The sequence below is a fragment of the Lepus europaeus genome, chromosome 19 (genome assembly GCF_033115175.1).
Source record: "Lepus europaeus isolate LE1 chromosome 19, mLepTim1.pri, whole genome shotgun sequence".
Taxonomy (NCBI): Eukaryota; Metazoa; Chordata; class Mammalia; order Lagomorpha; family Leporidae; genus Lepus; species Lepus europaeus.
In genome coordinates this window covers 12,102,959-12,122,378 of record NC_084845.1, presented here as the reverse complement: position 1 = coordinate 12,122,378, position 19,420 = coordinate 12,102,959, and the positions used below count along the sequence as shown (strand labels likewise).

General features: G+C 56.0%; 1 protein-coding gene across 1 annotated transcript; it reads left to right on the top strand.

Annotated features, from left to right (window-relative positions):
* Positions 1–6,706: 6,706 nt before the first annotated feature.
* On the top strand, positions 6,707–16,313 carry PSMC4 (proteasome 26S subunit, ATPase 4). The gene is made up of 11 exons (XM_062176152.1): positions 6,707–6,814; positions 7,678–7,776; positions 7,871–8,057; positions 9,920–10,066; positions 10,146–10,255; positions 10,338–10,431; positions 15,144–15,311; positions 15,396–15,472; positions 15,563–15,731; positions 15,930–15,985; positions 16,093–16,313. Exons 1-11 carry the CDS (start codon positions 6,779–6,781, stop codon positions 16,204–16,206), a joined length of 1,257 nt encoding a protein of 418 aa, XP_062032136.1. The 5' UTR covers positions 6,707–6,778; the 3' UTR covers positions 16,207–16,313.
* Positions 16,314–19,420: the final 3,107 nt, after the last annotated feature.

Here is a 19,420-nt window from a genome sequence, read left to right as displayed (position 1 = left end):
GTGCCTGCATCCCATATGGGCACTGGTTCTAGTCCCAGTTGCTCCACTTCCAATCTAGCTCTCTATTATAGCCTGGGAAAGCAGAACATGGCTCAAATCCTTGGGCCCCTGCACCCGCGTGGGAGACCCAGAAGAAGCTCCTGGCTCCTGGATTCGGATCAGCTCAGCTCCGGCCGTTGCAGCCATATGGGGAGTGAACCAAAGGACAGAAGATATTTCTCTCTGTCTCTCCCTCTCACTGTCTGTAACTCTACCTCTCAAGTAAATAAATAATTTTTTTAAAAAGAAAAAATCGCCATTGTATTATTGCTAGGGTTTCTAGCAATGCAAAAAGCAGCCAGGAAAAATGAGTCTATGACATTTTGTCGAAGCCAATAAGTCACTACTTATTATTGTAATGATCAAGCTATTTGTCATTCTATGTGATTCTCTCTATATACAATCATACTGTATATGAATAATGAGTTCAATGCCTTCTTTTTTTAAATTTATTTGACAGGTAGAGTTATAGACAGTGAAAGAGACAGAGAGAAAAGTCTTGCTTCTGTTGGTTCACCCCCCAAATGGCCACAACGGCTGGAGCTGTGCCGATTCAAAGCCAGGAGCCAGGTGCTTCCTCCCAGTCTCCCATGCGGGTGCAGGAGCCCAAGCACTTGGGCCATCCTCCACTGCCTTCCTGGGCCACAGCAGAGAGCTGGACTGGAAGAGGAGCAACCGGGACTAGAACCGGCGCCCTTATGGGGTACAGCACTGCAGGCGGAGTATTAGCCTAGTGAGCCACGGTGTCGGCCCCTCAATGCCTTCTTTTCTCATTGAACTTTTCTTTGGTGCCTCAAAACATCGGTATGTAAAAAAGGTATGATAAGGGTATCCCAGTCTTGCTCCTGGTCACACAGGACACACCTTCAGCATTTTGCTGTCAAATATGATGTGTGTGCAGTGGTATTTTAGAAAGCACATGTTATCATATTAAAGAAGTTTCTGTTTTTAGCTTTTATTTTAGTATAAATAGGTGTTTAGTTTATTAGGCAATTCTCTGTATCTCTCTTAATGATGTTAATACCCATTCCTGATCATTACCCAGCTCTAGAGTTGTCCAATAAAATACAAGGACACTCACAGATAAGCAATACATTTATAGTAGAAACATGCCCCATGCAACTTGCTGCCTAATCAGGCAACCTACCTGGATACATTATTTCTTTAGGGTTTTATAAGTTTGAAATTTCTCAGTGATCAATCTTTCTTCATTTATTAGCTATAATACCGTGATACCGAGAAACAGCTCCTCATTAACTCTTGGGTTACCCTGAGTTTCAGTTAACATAGAAAAAGCAATTTAAGGGACCAGCACAGTGGCATAGTGGGTAAATCCTCTGCCTGCGGTGTCGGCATCTCTCATGGGCACCAGTTCGAGTCCCGGCTGCTCCACTTCCAACCCAGCTCTCTGCTAAGGCATGGGAAGGCAGTAGAAGATGACCCAGGTGCTTGGGACCCTGCACCCACATGGGAGACCCAGAAGGAGCTCCACCTGGCTTCAGATCGGCACAGCTCCAGCCGTTGCAGTCATCTGGGGAGTGAACCAGTGGATGGAAGACCTCTCTCTCCATCTCTGCCTTTGCCTCTCTGTAACTCAGCCTTTCAAATAAATAAATAAATCTTTTTTTAAAAAGAAGCAATTTAAATGCTTCAATTTTCAGATTTAGTTCTCTCTGAAAGTAACCAAAATGGTGTGTGTGTAATATCATTATGAATGCATGAATTTAAACGTATTTCATTTTATTCCATTGCAATTCCCCCTTAGACCACTGGGAGTCACCTGCGTTTGTGGGATAACATGATGCTTCAGACTCATCTTTGTCCATTTCTTGCCCACATCCAGAACCAGCCATTTTTCAAAGAGCTCTGATTCCGGTTGTTGCCAAATCACACTTCTGACCATATTTTGGGCACCAGGGAAGGAAGTGCCCTTTAGAAATTTCTGTGAAGCACTTGCATGGCTCCAGCCCCAAACCTCCACAATCCCGTCTCTCTCAGAGGTCCTCCCCGTTCTCTCCGCCTTGTTAGAGCCCCTCCTAGATGAGTAACCACTGTTATGGGGTGTTAGTCATTTTCCCATCATTCCCTTTTGGAAATAGACGCAAAGATAGTATGTACACACGTGTGTGTATTTATGTGTCCCTGACTATCTCACACACAAGATGGCATGTTGTGCCTTCTTTTATTTAGTGTTTAATCATGTAGATCATGCTGTTACAATATACAGATAGCTCCTCCATTGTTGTTTGAAACTGCACAGTATGACCCAGCCACTTCTGGGAATTTACCCAAGGGAAATGAAATCAGCAAATAAAAGGGTTATCTGCATCCCCATGTTTATGCCAGCTCAGCTCACAACAGTTAAGACTCAGAATCAACCTAAATGCCCGTCAACGGAGGCTGGATGAAGAAATTATGGCAGACGTACGCCATGGGATACTACATTGTGGTAAAAAAAAAATGAATTATTAGGTAGCCAAATGTGTTGATCCTTTCTTTTATCGCCTTTATATTTTGAACCATACAATCTCAGATACCATTTCTACATTACAAAGGAATTTATTTGTGTTTTTCTCTGGTCCATGTACAATTTCTAAGTTTTTTAATTGAGATCTCTGAACTTTCTCTAATTTATCCTGGTGAATGGTGTGAGGAATGGATTTCATTTTATCTTTTTCCATAAAGTTATCAACTTATTCCAGTACCACGTATTATGTATTACAAAGTTCTTATTTTCCCCAAAGATTTGAGACGTAGCCTTTATCATATACTAAATATCTATGTCTTTGGACCTGTTTCTAGATTGTCATTCATCCCTCTGCTGCCGCTGTTTTCATCACAGAAGTTTTCCACGTTTTAATTTCTGGTCTGGCCCACAGTGCCTCTCTACCTTGGTCTTCTTTTCTCGGAATTTTCCTGGCTGCTCTTGTTCGTTGGTCCTTTCAGGTGGGTTTTGTAATAACTTTCCCCATTCCAGATTAAAAATCTGATGAGGAGGTTGTATTACATTTGTGAGTCAACTTTGAGAAAGTTGCTATCGTAATTCTTTGAGTCTCCTTTGGCTTGGAAAGGCCTCTGCTTTCCCTTCCCTGGTCAGCTCCTCCTTTCCCCCTGGGCCTCACTGTGCTCCAACCTCCTGGTGGGGTGAATGCCATCCCCTCTTATCCCTGCAGGAGAACACTGGACTCGGCCCTCATCTTTGTCCTAAGTAGAGGTTCTCAAGGTGGGATCTAAAGACCCTTGCATGTCCCTGACACCTTCAGACATTGTCACTGCAATTTTCCGTTGTGCTATTTGCACTGACTGTAGGAAAAGAGTGATGGGTGTGAACACTGGCCCTTGTCCCAAAACAAGGCAGGGACACCACAGGTCCTGGTAGCCATTCCATTCTTCACTGTCATTCACTCACAGAAAGCAAAGGCCAGTTTTACTCAAAAAGTTCCTTGATGAAGCAGTGGAAATGACTAATTTCATTGCACCTCTACCCTACAGTGCATGCCATTTTAATATTTGAGGTGACAAAGCCTAAGTGATGGATAAAGTTGTGATGATGTTGTCTTTGGGTCTTTCCATTGGACAAAAGTCTTTTAGATCCAACACCAACAGCATGATGCATGAAGGAAAAACAAAATGGTAAGTTGAATTTAAAGTCAAGAACTTTAAATTTTTAAACAGCCCTAGTAAGAGGATGAAAAAGGCAGGTGGCAGACTGGGAAGATGTTGATAAATCACATATCTGACAAAGTGTGTCCCCTCCCCCAGAGTCTTATGTTAACGCTATAACCCCTAATGTGGCTATATTTGGAGACAGCACAATTGAAGAGGTGATAAAGTTAAATGAGATCTAATCCAATAGCTGGAAATTCAAGCCAGGTCTCCCACGTGGGTGGCAGGGACCCAAAGCACTTGAGCCCTCCCTGCTGCCCCCCAGGGTCTGCATGAGCAGGAAGCTGGAGTCCGGAGCCAGAGCCAGGGACTGAGCCCAGGCCCTCTTGTACGTCAATATTTTAAAAAGTAGGTTTTACTTGAAAGTCTGAATTTTGTCTTCTCTTGAAACATTGGATCTGACGACCACAGGCCCACAGCTGCGCCTGCAGGGTCCCTGGCAGCCCAGGTGTCTCCAGTTACCTGCCTGCAGGTTCCTCACCTCCAGTCCCCAAGTCCCAGGTCTGGGAACACCTTCGCTCAGCAGTTCCTTCAGAAGGCAGTGCTGAGAGGAATAAAACGCTGGGCTTGAGCCAGAGCGATGGAGTTTACTCACCCGGGCTGTGCCTGGCTCTTGTTTGCCCACCTGTTAAATGGCTTAGTTGGGCGGTTCTTCACAGGGGAATGGGAGGAAGTGTCACAGCGACAGGGTACAGGTAAAGATGGCTGCAGGCTGAAACAACTCCCCAGGTGACCGGACGTCCTCATACGTGACCGGTTTACCTAAGACCGTTCGGAAACCCAAATCGCAACTGGTAAGTGACATTCAGACTCTGGAAGGGAGCGCTGGCTCTGCTGCTCACATCTTACCTCTCGGAGCCTGTTTCTGAGAGGCTGAGGGGGGTGCTGAGCAAAGCACAAGGCACACGGTCCACAGCAATTCAGAAGGGGTCCACGGATCTGCCGTCGTCCAAGGGGCCAGGGAGGACTTGGTGATGTTTGGGCCTGGGAGGTTGAAGGCGACGCTGGCAGAGGTTTGAGAAGTGGGAGAGCAGCAGGGAAGCGGGAAGAGGACAGGGTCAGTGTAGGTGACAGATGCTAAGCCTTGGGAAGAAACCTGGGTTCCTTTTCCGTGCTCGGTGGAGTCCTGGAAGGCAGAATGAGGCGTTGTCCACGCAGAGGATAAAGGAAAGGCGTGCTGTCATTGCGGTTTTCCTTTTTTATGGAAATAAAAACACTGGGACCTTACACAAGGCAGGCAGGGGCCAGACCTGGCTGATCTCTGGGGCCCCCCAGCATCAGGTGAGTGGCACTGAGCCCGGGCCGCCAATTCCCTTTGTGACTTACTGATATAGACTTCCGCCTGCCCGAGAGCATCCCTAAGGCTAAGAACGCAGGCTCTGGGGACAGACAGAGCTGGGGCCCCACTGTGTAGGATCAACACAGCTTGACAGTATCTACTGAAGGTGAACACATACAAATTAACACGTTTACCCAAAGCAATGTGCTGGAATATTCACAGTGCCAAGATAGCCCCACACCGGAACATATCCAGCCCGAGGTGTGCTCACACAATGGAAGCTACCCAAAGACGAAAACACTGTCTCTACACACATGGCTTGAATGAGTCTCACAAACAGGAGGCTAGGAAGCCTAACACGGGGCCGGCGCTGTGGCGTGGCAGGTTAACGCCCTGGCCCGCAGTGCAGCCATCCCATATGGGCGCCGGTTCTAGTCCTGGCTGCTCCACTTCCAATCCAGCTTTCTGCTGTGGCCTGGGATAGCAGTAGAAGATGCCCAAGTGCTTAGGCCCCTGTACCCGGTGGGAAGACCCAAAGGAAGCTCCTGGCTCCTGGCTTTGGATCAGCACAGTTTTTGCCGTTGCAGCCAACTGGGGAGTAAACCAGCGGATGGAAGACCTCTCTCTGCCTCTCCTCTCTCTGTGTAACTCTGACTTTCAAAGTAAAATAAAATAAATCTTAAAAAAAAAGAAGAAGAAGCCTAACACACAGTACGGGGCAGGGACTCCAGAGATGCCCCTTTGAGAGGGGCTTCTGGGCCTGCTACTGCTTGGTTTCCGCATGGGGGCTGGGTACTCGAGTTTCCCTCTACAGATGGATCTGGGGGCTCCTACGGCTGCTGCAAGTGGCTGCATGGCTCTCAGCCAGTTCCGCTCTCTGTAAGAGAGAAACCATAAGGCTTGATGGGAGTCCGTGAGCCCTGGCCCAGGTCGGCGGGTCTCCTGTGTGACCCAACCCCTGGGCACCCGCCGCTCGTTTTTTTCACTTCCTTCCTTCCTTCTTTAGGCTCATTTATTTGAAAGAGTGACAGAGAGAGAGGAAGAGACAGGGAGAGAGGTCTTCCACCCGCTGGTTCACTCCCCAAGTGGCCGCCGCGGCCAGAGCTGGACCCATCCGCAGCCAGGATCCAGGCGCTGACTCCGGTCTCCCTCGAGGGTGCAGGGCCCGAGCGCTTGCCCCATCTTCCACTGCTGTCCCAGGCCGTCCGCAGGGAGCTGGCCGGCAAGCGGAGCAGCCGGGACAAGAGCCGGAGCCCTGTGCGTTACTCCCGAGCACTCCCCACGGGCCGATGGGCTTGGGGCGTCTCAAGGTCACGCTAGGGGTCAGCTCGGGCCTCTCATGCCCTGCGAGGGGCACCGCTCTGGGGGACGCCCACCTGAAGACCCTCTAAAAGCTCCCTTCCGCGGAACCCGACTCAAAGCTTCTCCAGGCCTGCCGCTACACGTGAGCAAAAAGAACTCGGCCCCTAGACTCTAAGGATCCCTGAAAATGTCGCGCTTGAAACAGCTATACAGCTCCGGTACCGAGACATTGCCCCGTGCACTACTGCGCATGCGCACTGCTCAGACCCGGCGCGCGCGCCCGCGGGGTACGGACAGCGCATGAGCGTGCCTTGGGGGCGGAGTCCAGGGCGAGGCCCTCCTACCCTCCATCCTATCCCGCCCTTCCAGCCGGCTCTCTGCGCCGTCTCAAACTACATTTCCCAGAATCCTCGTAGCCTGTGGACTTCCGGTGTCGTCAACGGAAGCCGTGACTGGACCGGGCCGGACCACACAGAGGCCGGCTTGGTCACTATGGAGGAAATAGGCATCTTGGTGGAGAAGGCTCAGGTGCGGCGGGGACTTGGAGTTCTCGGTTTGGGCCAGGCTCGAGGAGGGGTGTGCCGAGTCGCCGAGGATCCCAGCGCGGGCCTGGGTGATAAGGCCTCGGTGGAGAGCTTTGTGCCTTCCCCAGGCCTCCCTGGTGGCCGGATGGCGTTAGGAGGGCGATGCGGCTCAGCAAGCGGGGCCGGGGTGGTGAGCGATGGCGGAGAGTCTTGGAGACTGCTTGCTTGGCCTGGCTGGGGGTGCTTAGCGCCTCAGGTGGCTCGGCGGGGCTGGCGGGGGTCGGGTGGTTGGGGGCGCATGGGACGTGGCCGCGCGGCCGAGGGATGTGAGGGGCTGGCCGGGGAGCTGACTTAGTTCCGGGGTGGTCGGCTGCGGTGGCGGGGGACGGAGCCGGGGGCGAGGTGTTACCAGTTGGCTTGGCTGAGAGATGCGAGTTGGGAGCCTGTGACATGGATTTGGGGGGAAGCTGGGTGCTGGTAGAACTCCTTGGCTTTAACGACCTGCTTGGGAGAGACATGTGACCCTGGGAGCCTGTTGAAGGGGTTTGGGGGTACTGGGGCCTGGTAAGGAGTTAATGAGACATTTCGACCCTAGTTGGAGGTTGGGTGGCGCTGGGATGTTTTGAGCGCCTTAGAATAGCGGGAGATGCGTCTGGGGCAAGTGTACGTCAGGGGCCTGTTGAAGGGGCTGGTGTCCCCGGAAGCCCGTGGCGGGGGGTGCTGCGAGGGTTCCAGGATCCGTTTGGAGGACTGAAGGATCTCGGGAGCCTCTTAGGGCTGAGAGGTCGCGGTGGAGTGGGGCGGGGGCTCGGGATGCCTCCGTGTGGGTTTCTCCTCATCCCAGCTGAGCGCTCTCCCTTGGTCTAGGATGAGATCCCGGCGCTGTCCGTATCCCGGCCCCAGACAGGCCTCTCCTTCCTGGGGCCTGAGCCTGAGGACTTGGAGGACCTGTACAGCCGCTACAAGGTATGCCGTGCCCCAGCCCAGCCCGGCGCGGGGCCCAGGTTATCGCTCTCCGCGCCGCGGAGCTATCACTGGGCCCTCTCCTTTGTGCCTGCAGAAGCTGCAGCAGGAGCTGGAGTTCCTGGAGGTGCAGGAGGAGTACATCAAGGATGAGCAGAAGAACCTGAAGAAGGAGTTCCTGCACGCCCAGGAGGAGGTGAAGCGGATCCAGAGCATCCCGCTGGTCATCGGGCAGTTTCTGGAGGCCGTGGATCAGAACACAGCCATCGTGGGCTCCACCACAGGTGCGGCGGGGGGCGGGGCCCCCCTGCACTCACCTGTTTCCTGCCGTGTGCCAGGAACTGCCGTCTGCCACGTGCTCGTGATTTCGTTGTGAGACTCAGCGTCCATGCAGATGCCTGCAACAGCTGGGCTGGACCAGGCTGCGCTCAGTGCAGGTGTCCCGTATGGGCGGTAGGAAGCCAAGAATGCGAGCCGTCACCAGGCACTCTGATCTGGGCTGCGGGAGCCCCGGTCAGCGTATTAACCGCTGTGCCAAACGCCCACTCCTGTACCAGGGTCTTCCGAGGCATGGTGGTGCAGTGGTATTCCTGATTAGTTTGATCCAAAAGCAGAAATGCATTTTACATTGTGGGTGTCTATCCATCCCTATTTCTTTTTCTTTTTCTTTTTTTTTTTTTTTTTTAATTTTTGACAGGCAGAGTGGACAGTGAGAGAGAGAGACAGAGAGAAAGGTCTTCCTTTTGCCGTTGGTTCACCCTCCAATGGCTGCCGCAGCTGGCGCGCTGCAGCTGGTGCACCGTGCTGTTCCGAAGGCAGGAGCCAGTTGCTTATCCTGGTCTCCCATGGGGTGCAGGGCCCAAGCACTTGGGCCATCCTCCACTGCACTCCCCGGCCACAGCAGAGAGCTGGCCTGGAAGAGGGGCAACCAGGACAGAATCCGGCGCCCCGACCAGGACTAGAACCCAGTGTGCCGGCGCCACTAGGCGGAGGATTAGGCTGTTGAACCACGGTGCCGGCCCATTCCTATTTCTGACTGTTTAAGTATATGCTTAAAACAGAAGTTTCTCCAAAGAGTATGTCACCTTACCCCATCTGGTGAGTTCTGGTGTTTTCTATCCTGTCCCAGTCTGTTTTTATTTAAGCAGAATTCTAGTCAGACCCCTCTAAGTTGTTTTCACAACTGCTCCTGGGTCTGCCTGTGATTTGAAACCGTGAGCCGAGTGTCAGGGGGCCGGACTGGAAGTGGAGCAGCCAGGACTGGCACTGGCGCCCACATGGGATGTCAGTATTGCAGATGGCGGCTTTCCTGGCTGTACCACAATGCTGGCTCCCCAAGCTGTGTTCTTGTAAGGGTTGAAGGCAAAGGTGTGGAACAGCCGGATATTGAACTACTGAGCCATGAGGTGTGAGGGCCGAGAGATATCCAGGAGGAGGCCTGCATCTGACCGGGGGGGTTAGGAGGGGCCGTGGGGCCCTCCCTGAGATGGTGCCACAGGTGGAGGGGATTCGGAGAGCGACACGGAGGTCGGCTCAGCACATCACAGGGAGGTGTCTGGGAGGCTGACTGTCAGGCGGCAGACTGAGCCTGCATCGCTAGCATAAATGGAGGGGGTGGATGGAGGCTGCGTAGCCAGAGACGAGTCAGGCAGGGACTGAGATGGAGGGAACGAGGCTGAATCAGGACAAGGGTCAAGACGAGCAGGGGCGGGGGGCTGGTTGTAGAGACAGGGAGGCCGGGTGACAGGTTGTAGTGACTGATGGGCTGTGGGGGGTGTGGGGCGGGAAGGTCCAGGATGAGGCTTGGGGCTCTGGCTGGGGGGCACGGGGTCTCTTTGAGACAGAACCAGGAGCAGCTGAGATGCTGAGGTCATGTTGGGACCCAGGAAGTGACAGAAATCCAGGGGCTTCCAGGGGAAGCTTGCTGGACACGCAGCCTGGAGCTCGGGAGAGTCAGGGCCGCAGACAGATAAGGAAGTCATTAGCGTGGCCATGTGGGATGGACAGGACGGGGCCCGGCAGAGTGTGAGTGAGAGAGACTGGCAGCCTAGTGGGTGTCACCGTGAGGTCGCCGGGATGGGAGGGTGTCAGCGGCAAGGCGCTGGCCTCTCTCATCTTCCCCGTTCCTTCCTGTCTCCTGCCCAAGGCTCCAACTACTACGTGCGCATCCTGAGCACCATTGACCGGGAGCTGCTGAAGCCCAACGCCTCCGTGGCCTTGCACAAGCACAGCAACGCGCTGGTGGACGTGCTGCCCCCCGAGGCCGACAGCAGCATCATGATGCTCACTTCGGGTGAGTGGGGAGCCTGGCCCGGGGGGCCCCCAGGCCCCCGAGGGCTAGGCCGGGCGCCCCAGCTCTGCTTTCCCACCAGACCAGAAGCCGGACGTGATGTACGCGGACATCGGTGGCATGGACATCCAGAAGCAGGAGGTGCGGGAGGCGGTGGAGCTCCCGCTTACGCACTTTGAGCTCTACAAGCAGGTGAGGCGGCAGGGAGGGGCCCTGCGGGGCGGGGTGGGGGCCGTGGGACTCCCTGGCTCATCTTTCCTGCTCCGGGTTTCAGATCGGCATCGACCCTCCCCGAGGCGTCCTCATGTACGGCCCACCCGGCTGCGGGAAGACCATGTTGGCAAAGGCGGTGGCGCACCACACGACAGGTGAGTCTCTCCCCCTGACCCCGAGCTCTGCCCCGCCCCTTTCACCTGGCTCCAGGCTGGCTCGGTCTCCCCAGGCAGCGCCAAGGCACCGTGTTCCCAAACAAGGGCTCTGGGCCCATAGCGCACACGTGCCTTCCCTGCCTGTGCAGTGCCTCGGTGCCTCACAAGCCGAGGCCCATTCCACAGGGTGATTGTACAGAGCGCACGGCGTAGCCAGGGCTTTTCCTGTGAGGGTCGTGACCTGTGTAATCAGACCTGAACTTGGTGGGTCCCAGCCAGGCTTTGTAAGACACGAGCTAGAACAGGAGACGGCAAGGGCTTCCGCCAAGCGTGCGTGCCTGCTGTGTTGTGAACTCGTGTCACGCACTCGTGCGCGCACCTATGGGCTTAGCGTGTTTGTTAGCGCGTCTCTTATTGGAAGTGCCGGAGCAGAGTGCCAGGAAGGACTGTACTGCTGTTGAAAAGCCTCATAACCTGCACCCGTGAGCCAGGGAGCAGTGGAGGCGGGGCTGAGCCGCGTGTCTCCCGGCCCGGGCTGCCTGGGCTTGAAAGCTGGCGGATCTGCCAACGGCTCGCGCCCCTCAGTAAGTCAGCCCCTCTGTGACTCCGTCCTCGGCCGCCAGGGGAGGTGATCGCAGCGCCTGCTTTTCTCGAATGTTCAGAAAATCAGATTGGCAGTAAACCGTCCAGGTCCGCACCGGGCGCGTGTTAGCGGCGGAAGGCGTCAGCCGCTGCGCTCGGGACTCTGGCTCAGCGCTTTGTTCCGCGTTTCCTCTACGCCAGGACTTGTACTGGAATGCAAAGGTGCCTCAGTTGGGGGAAAAGAGAACCAAACGCTTGGGGCTCCGGCAGGCAGTGGCCGTTTATCGAGCGCTTGCTGTGTGCTGGGATGTGTTCCAGGTGCTGGAGACAGGGCGGTGACCGAACAGAGCCTCCGTCCCTCAGAGGGGCGGGATCTCCGTGGGGCAGCACTGGAACAGATAGGCAGGGAACGGAGTCTGTGTCTCGAGGTGCTGGGCGTGGCGAGAACGGCTAAGCGGGGTGCTCTGTTGTCCCCAGGAGTCCCCAGGAAGGCCTTCCCGGAGGAGGTGAGGCACAGGGAGGAGTTGGTCAGGCACACAGCAGGAGGGCATGTGACACAGGGAGCTGGGAGAGGCCTCCGGCAGAGGCCCGGAGTGCGACTGTGAGTGCCACGAGGTTCGTTTCTGGTCTCTGCCTGGTGCCCAGCCAGTACCCGCTGAGGTGGGGGCCCAGACTCAGACAGTGGTGTGTGACTGGCACCGAGGCGAGGCTGTATAGACCACGACAGGTCTGCGAGGCGCCTGACAACCAAGTAGAAGACTCTCACCCCAGGGGCAGGCAGCGGCAGCCGTGTGTAGAGGTCCTGGGTGCCCTGGAGAGAGAAGGCAGACTCGAGGTCGGTGCAAGAGGCAGGCTTTCTGATTGACCACACGGGGCGGGAAGAGGGAGCGAGGCCAGGCGGGTCCCAGGTTCCAGCTCGGTCAGCCAGCAGTCACTGGTGACCCTTGCAGGACTGAGGGACAGCGGATTGGGGCATCCCCGAGTTTCACTGACCATTACACACTCAGCTGGGAACATGGAAAGAACCGGTGTGCACTCGATGCTGTGGCTGGAGACGCGTTACCGGGCAGTCACGTTAGGGTGTGAGAACTAGACTTGTTGAAAAATAAAGCGGCTGACGCTAACAGGAATGCGGAGTAAAGGCTGCCGGGCAGCTGGAGGGCTCAGCCGTTTTCACGTATGCACTTCACTTCCGTGGCCAAGCTGGTGTTTACGGGGGCTCCCGGTTCCTGAGGGCGCAGCGGCAAAGGCGTCTGGTCATGGGTGGGATTTACGTTAAGGGAGAGCAGTCACGAAGGGACTGCCTGGAGGTTTTCCTTGCTAAGACAGGGCAGGTGGCGGGCATGATGCCGGCTGCAGGGAAGGTGATGGGTGGGAAGAGACCCCTGGGGAGCAAGGACGAGGGGGGAGCGAGAGCCAGCCCATTGTTGGTGAGGACAGGGAGCTGAGCAGTTCTGATGTGAGGGCTCCAGTGTCTCCCTGGGGTGACAGCTGAGGCCGTCTGCTGGCCAGGAAGAGGGGCAGTGTAGACGAAGTGTGTGGATGGTGGGCAGGGCTTGGCGGAGCTGCTGTGGGCGCTGGAAGAGAGCGCGGACGCGGGAGGTAGCGGGAGGCGGCGGGGAGGAGCTGTGGTGGTGCCCGCTGTCCTGTCGCAGCTCGCCCTCAGCCCTCAGGGTGTTCGTGCTGGGGGATGGGTCTCGATGCCATTTGCGGTGAGGAACAGCAGCGGCTCTCAGCCTCCACACGTCTTACTTGATTAACATCGCCTTCTCACGGAAGCCCCCAGGAGAATGTGCCCCCAGGGTACTTTTGTCATCTCCACTTTACGCATTGGCACTTGTGCAAGGTCACCAGCTGGCAAACGAGAGGGCCAGGATTGGGTCGCAAGCAGGCTAACCCCAAACCTCTGAGTCCTAAGCACTCCAGTGAGTCCTCGGTCTCGGAGGTCCCAGGGATGGGGGTTGGCTTTGTGTGTGAGCAAGAAAAGTGGCACGAGGGCCCTGCCGGAGGCCCTGCCCCTGGGATGAGAACCAGCCCAGAACGCTGGTGGTGTGCGGAGGGTCCAGGAAACCCGGCAGCCCCTCTTTTTTCTTTTTTCTTTTTTCTTTTTTTTTTTTGACAGGCTGAGTGGATAGTGAGAGAGAGAGACAGAGAGAAAGGTCTTCCTTTTTGCCGTTGGTTCACCCTCCAATGGCCGCTGCGGCTGGCGCAATGCGCTGATCCGAAGCCAGGACCCAGGTGCTTCTCCTGGTCTCCCATGCGAGTGCAGGGCCCAAGCACTTGGGCCATCCTCCACTGTACTCCCGGGCCACAGCAGAGAGCTGGCCTGGAAGAGGGGCAACCGGGATAGAATCCAGCTCCCTAACCGGGACTAGAACCTGGTGTGCCGGCACCGCAAGGCGGAGAATTAGCCTGTTAAGCCACGGTGCCGGCCTTTTAAGATTTTTATTTATTTATTTGAGAGGTAGAGTTACAGACAATGAGAGGGAGAGACAGAGGGAAAGCTCTTCTGTCTGCTAATTCACTCCCCAGATGGCTGCAACAGCCGGAGCTGGGCCAATCCAAAGCGCTCCTTCCGGGTCTCCCACATGGCTGCAGGGGCCCAAGCACCTGGGCCATCTTCCACTGCTTTCCCAGGCCATGGCAGGGAGCCGGATCAGAAAAGGAGCAGCCGGGACTCGAACCAGCGCTCATATGGGATGCCAGTGCTGCAGGCGGAGGCTTAACCTACTGTGCCACAGTGCTACTACCCCAGCCCCCTTGTTTTAAATTAGCTTTTTTGATGTTTTGCTTGTTTAACATTTCATTGGCCTTATTTTCAATTCTGTGATCAGGCAATTCTTCATAAGTAGAAGTGTTTTAGTTTTTTAAACTTTTTGTTGTTAAATATTTTCTGAAAATAATTTTGAAGAGAATGATTTCTGAGAGTTCCTGTGATCCTTCTCCTGGATCCCTCCTGGTCCAGAACCACAGAACAATCAGGAAAACCAGGAAATGAACCGTGGTGCACTCCTGGGGACTTCTGAGTCGACCAGACGGGTCTGCTTACCGCCGTGTCCTCTCCTGTCCCGAGCGCCAGGGCAGTGTAGACGGACCGCTTGGCCGAGCAGGGGCAGAGGTTGAGGGCTCTGGCTCGGTGTCCTGTCTTCTTTCTGCGTGGGTCTGAGGGTGATCTGTCCCCGGCAGAGGTAGGGAGGCCGGGAGGGGGCAGGAGTGTGGAGCAACAGGGAATGTTGCCCAGGGAGCCAGCTGACCGTGGAGGACAGGGAAGACCAAGCTGAGATAGGAGTTCAGTCTCTCAGGGTGGCTGGACGGAAGGAGTGGTGGAGCTCCTAAGAGACAGGGAGGACGAGGGGGTGCGGGAGGCACAGGAAACAGCAGGTGGAGGCCAGCAGGCGGACTGGGTCCAACCAGAGGGGCGGAGGTAGACTCACATGGGATGGGGTGGGCACCTGCAGAGCAGCCGCATCAGCCTGTGGTCACAGCAGGGGGTTGGGCAGGCTTAGAGCAGAAAAAGAAACCTGAGAGTAGGATGCGCGGGGAGCCCCTGGCTGATGTAGGGCTGGGGAGGAGGGACACCTGAGCCGGGCTGAGCCCTGCAGTTCACGACAGAAACCACTGGCCCATGCATCTGCACAGTGTCCCCTGTGTGATGGCTGCATGCCACACAGTCACTAAGAAACAGCTTGAACTGTAAGAAACAAGTCCAAAGGGAGAGTCCCCACAAACCCGTCTTCAGCCCCACTGATGGTTGTCAGCTACGTCAGGACACAGGCCCGTGGTCCCTGACTCAGGGACGGAAAAGCAAGTCCACGTAGCAGACGGGAACTTGGAGCTTGTCATGGGGTCATGTGAAGTCTTACTGTGTGGACCACATCCCTGTTTAAATATGGGGCCAAAAAATCACACTTGTGGGCAGAACACTTGTGGGTTCAAGTGGTTGGGTCGCCGTGGGGCACAAGGAGAGGACCGGTCCCTGGGGCTGGAGCTGGGGCCCTGCCCTCGCGTGAGAGAATGAGCCAGCCGCTGGGAGTGGGTGTCCACGGACCTCTTTAGAGAACCCCGGTTTCAGTTAAAGCAGAACGGGCCCAGGGGAGGCTCACGTCCAACCCTCGCCCTCCTGCCCGCAGCTGCGTTCATCCGCGTCGTGGGCTCCGAGTTTGTACAGAAGTACCTGGGCGAGGGCCCCCGCATGGTCCGCGACGTGTTCCGCCTGGCCAAGGAGAACGCGCCCGCCATCATCTTCATAGACGAGATCGACGCCATCGCCACCAAGAGATTCGATGCCCAGACCGGGGGTGAGTGACGCCCACGCGCGGCCTGAGGGCTCGGGCAGCCTCGTCAGACCCGGTGCCCGGTACTGACTGTGCTGCCCTCCCCAGCGGACAGGGAGGTCCAGAGAATCCTGCTGGAGCTGCTCAACCAGATGGACGGATTCGACCAGAACGTCAACGTCAAGGTTGGGGGCCGGGTGGGCACGGGGAGGGGTGGCGTGTGAGTCGGGGAGGGTGTGGGGACAGCCGTCTGAGCCGGCCCGCCCCCAATGCAGGTGATCATGGCCACAAACAGAGCAGACACCCTGGACCCTGCTCTGCTGCGGCCGGGACGCCTGGACCGCAAAATCGAATTCCCGCTCCCTGACCGCCGCCAGAAGAGGTTGATCTTCTCCACCATCACCAGCAAGATGAACCTGTCGGAGGAGGTTGACCTGGAAGACTGTATCCTGCTCAGGGAGGGGGAGGGCCGCGGTCAGGTCCATCTGCAGCCCCACCCCTGCCGTTGCATCCCAGCTGTGACGGGGCCCAAGGCCCGGCGAGTAGGGGTATGACAGGGATGGCCCGGGGATGGCTTCCGGCCCAGGCGCCCGCCACCCCCCCCCCCCCACGGGAAGTGGCTTCCTTAACGTACCGCTACAGACGTGGCCCGGCCAGATAAGATCTCGGGAGCCGACATCAACTCCATCTGTCAGGAGGTGAGTGGCGGGGCAGGGCCCTTCTCCCCGAGGCTGCTGTGCCACACTCCGCCGTCACCCACGGCAGGGCGTGCAGGGAGCAGCTTGTAGCTTTTGTTCCTCGACAGAGCGGAATGCTGGCCGTGCGTGAGAACCGCTACATCGTCCTGGCCAAGGACTTCGAGAAAGCCTACAAGACCGTCATTAAGAAGGATGAGCAGGAGCACGAGTTTTACAAATGACCCCCACCCCACCCCCGCACGCGCCAGGGCTTCCCCCACCCCCTCCCCACGTACCCCTGTCTCAGTAGTCCCTTCACCCAGGATTGGTTTGTTCAGTAAAGAAGGTAAGCTTGAGTTTGCTGAACTTTTTCTTGAAAGTGTTAACTCCTTCGGAGAACCAGGGCCTGTAGGATGTGCTGGTCTTCCGATCTCAGAGAAGGCGGAGGCTTGGCCAGGGTTGCAGCTGGAGAGAGAAGCAAAGCTTCCCGACAACTTCAACGTTTGGAAAAGGAATGGAAAATGAACCCCCCCACCCCAAAGCCTTTGACCACAGGATAAAGCCCCTGTGCAACTCCCACCCCCACTCCCTCAGGTCAGAGACCGCTGGGCTTTTAGTTCCTCCCATCCTTACACTCAGAGTAGCGGGGACACAGAGAGGGCCCCCGGAGCCCCCCAGAGCAGGCTGGGGGGGGGGGGTGTTAGGGCCTGCGCTGCGTGTTCCTGGCCCCCGGTTGCTGCGCGGTTTCCTGCAGCCTTGACTGATCCGTGCCCAGCAGAGTACACTGTCCCACGCGGGCAGTGTCTGCTGGGCGTGCGCCCTGCCCATGAAGAGCTGGAGCTTCCAGCTCCTCCCCGAGTACGTGCGACTTCTCGCAAACCCTTTCCCAAACGCCCCGGACACTGAGGCCTTCCCTTCAGTGTGTCCGTTTGTGTCTGCTGTGGTTTGACTTCTGGTTAAAGCTTCACCCAGCTTTGCCCCCCTCCCCAGAGAGTACTCGATTGTGTCCATGTGTGTGTGGTGAGGCCTGTGATACACTATACTGCGGCCCGCTCGGCCCCAGGTGGCACAGTGTAGCGTGGCGTACCAGGCCCTGCTAGGTCAGGCCTCCCCTCACCTCTCCCCTGCCCCGCTCTCTAGTCCATCCCATGCGGTCCACACCATGCAAGGCCCCAAGGTGCAGGCTGACCCCAGCCCTTCACATGCGCTCCCCTCTCTGACTGTCCATCCAGCCTTGCGGAGCCAAGTCCAGCTCGGCTTTGATGTTCAGACACCTCGCATCTCCTTTCCCACCCACCCTCTGTGCTTCCGGGCACCTGTCCATGCTCTGCTCCACACTGCTGACCTCGTGGTCTCCAGTGGCCTTGAAGCTGATATTCCAGGGTGGTCTCTGCCCAACAGGAGAATGATGTGGCCGAGCTGTGCCAGGCCAGCTTTCAGCACCCCGGCCTGCTGTAAGTGTGAGCCCAGTCCTGGGGGTGGGGCTGCCTTCAGTCCTGGCTCATGCCACGGGGCTGGGGGCTGGGGGCTGGGGAGGGGCCGTGTGCTGAGGCGCTGGGCACGCTGCCGTTTAGAGGCGCAGTCTTTGAAGCAGGTGTTCCCCTGCCAAAGGGAACGCACACCTTTCTCTGTTCACTCCGCAAGGACAACAGCAGGGAACTTAAAAATATCTATAAAACTTTGTGTTTGTTTTTGATTATAAAAAACAACTCCACACACAAAGGTGCCCAAAATAGAGATGTGTAGTAAAACAGTGGGCAAATCGAGCCCCTGTGTAATATCACCAGAGACCTGGTGACTTCCACCAAAACCCATTCAGCTGAATGTCTGCTGAGAGAGTGATGGCATCTGGGACACAAACAAGAGGCAAAATGGTTTCCCCTGCGCCAGGGGCCGCGTGCAGTTACTAAGGCAGCCTGCGCTCAGGGTGGGCCCACTCCGCTTCCCAGGTGATGTGGGGTCGCTTTGGGTTTTCATGTTTATGTAATGATTTCTTTTCCATTTCTGACACCTGGTACACCGAAATGAGGGGGTCTGGGCCTTAAACTGTTTTTTTTTTTTTTTTTAAAGATTTTATTTAATTGAGGGGCTGGCGCTGTGGCTCAGTGGGTTAACACCCTGCCTGAAGCTCCAACATCCCATATGGGCGCTGGTTCAAGTCCCAGCTGCTCCTCTTCCGATCCAGTTTTCTGCTGTGGCCTGGGATAGCAGTAGAAGATGGCCCAAGTGCTTGGGCCCCTGCACCCATGTAGGGGACCCAGAGGAAGCTCCTGGCTTCTGACTTCAGATCGGCACCGCTTCGGCCATTGCGGCCATCTGGGGAGTGAACCGGTGGATGGAAGACCTTTCTCTCTGTCTCTACCTCTCTCTGTAACTCTGCCTGTCAAATAAATAAATCTTTTTTAAAAAATATAGTAGTTAATCTTTAAAAAAAGAGATTTTATTTATTTGAAAGGCAGTTACAAGCCAGCGCCTCGGCTCAATAGGCTAATAATCCTCCGCCTAGCAGCGCCAGCACACCAGGTTCTAGTCCCGGTCAGGGCGCTGGATTCTGTCCCGGTTGCCCCTCTTCCAGGCCAGCTCTCTGCTATGGCCCGGGAGTGCAGTGGAGGATGGCCCAGGTGCTTGGACCCTGCACCCCATGGGAGACCAGGAGAAGCACCTGGCTCCTGCCTTCGGATCAGCGCGGTGCGCCGGCCGCAGCAGCTATTGGAGGGTAAGCCGATGGCAAAAGGAAGACCTTTCTCTCTGTCTCTCTCTCTCACTGTCCACTCTGCCTGTCAAAAAAAAAAGAAAGAAAGAAAGAAAGAAAGCCAGTTACAGAGAGGCAGAGGCAGAGAGAGACTTTCCATCCACTGCCGCCTGCAGTGCCGGCATCCCATATGGGCACAGGTTCACATCCCGGCTGCTCTGCTTCCAATCCAGCACTCTGCTATGGCCTGGGAAAGCAGCAGAAGATGGACCAAGTGCTTGGGCCCCTGCACCCACATGGGAGACCCAGAAGTAGCTCCTGGCTCCTGGCTTCAGCTTGGCCCAGCCCCGGCCATTGCAGCCATTTGAGGCATGAACAAGCAGATGGACGATCTCTCTCTCTCTCTCTCTCTCTCCCTCCCTCCCTCCCTCCCTCCCTCCCTCCCTCTCCTTCTCCTTCTCCCTCTCCCTCTCCCTCTCTCTGTAATTCAGCCTTTCAAATAAATAAATTTTTCAAAAATTTTTATTTGAAACGTAGTGAAACAGTGACAGACAAGAGAGACACCCCATTCACTGGTTCACTCGCCAAATGCTTCAACTGCAGGACTGGGCCAGGCCAAAGCCAGAGCCTGGAACCCAATTTCAGATTCCCACTGGGCTGGCAGGGAGTCAGCCACTTGAGCCGCGGTCCTACACCTCCCAGGGCATTAGCAGGAAGCTGGAATGGGAAGCAGGATGGGACTTGAACCCAGGCCCTCCAATATG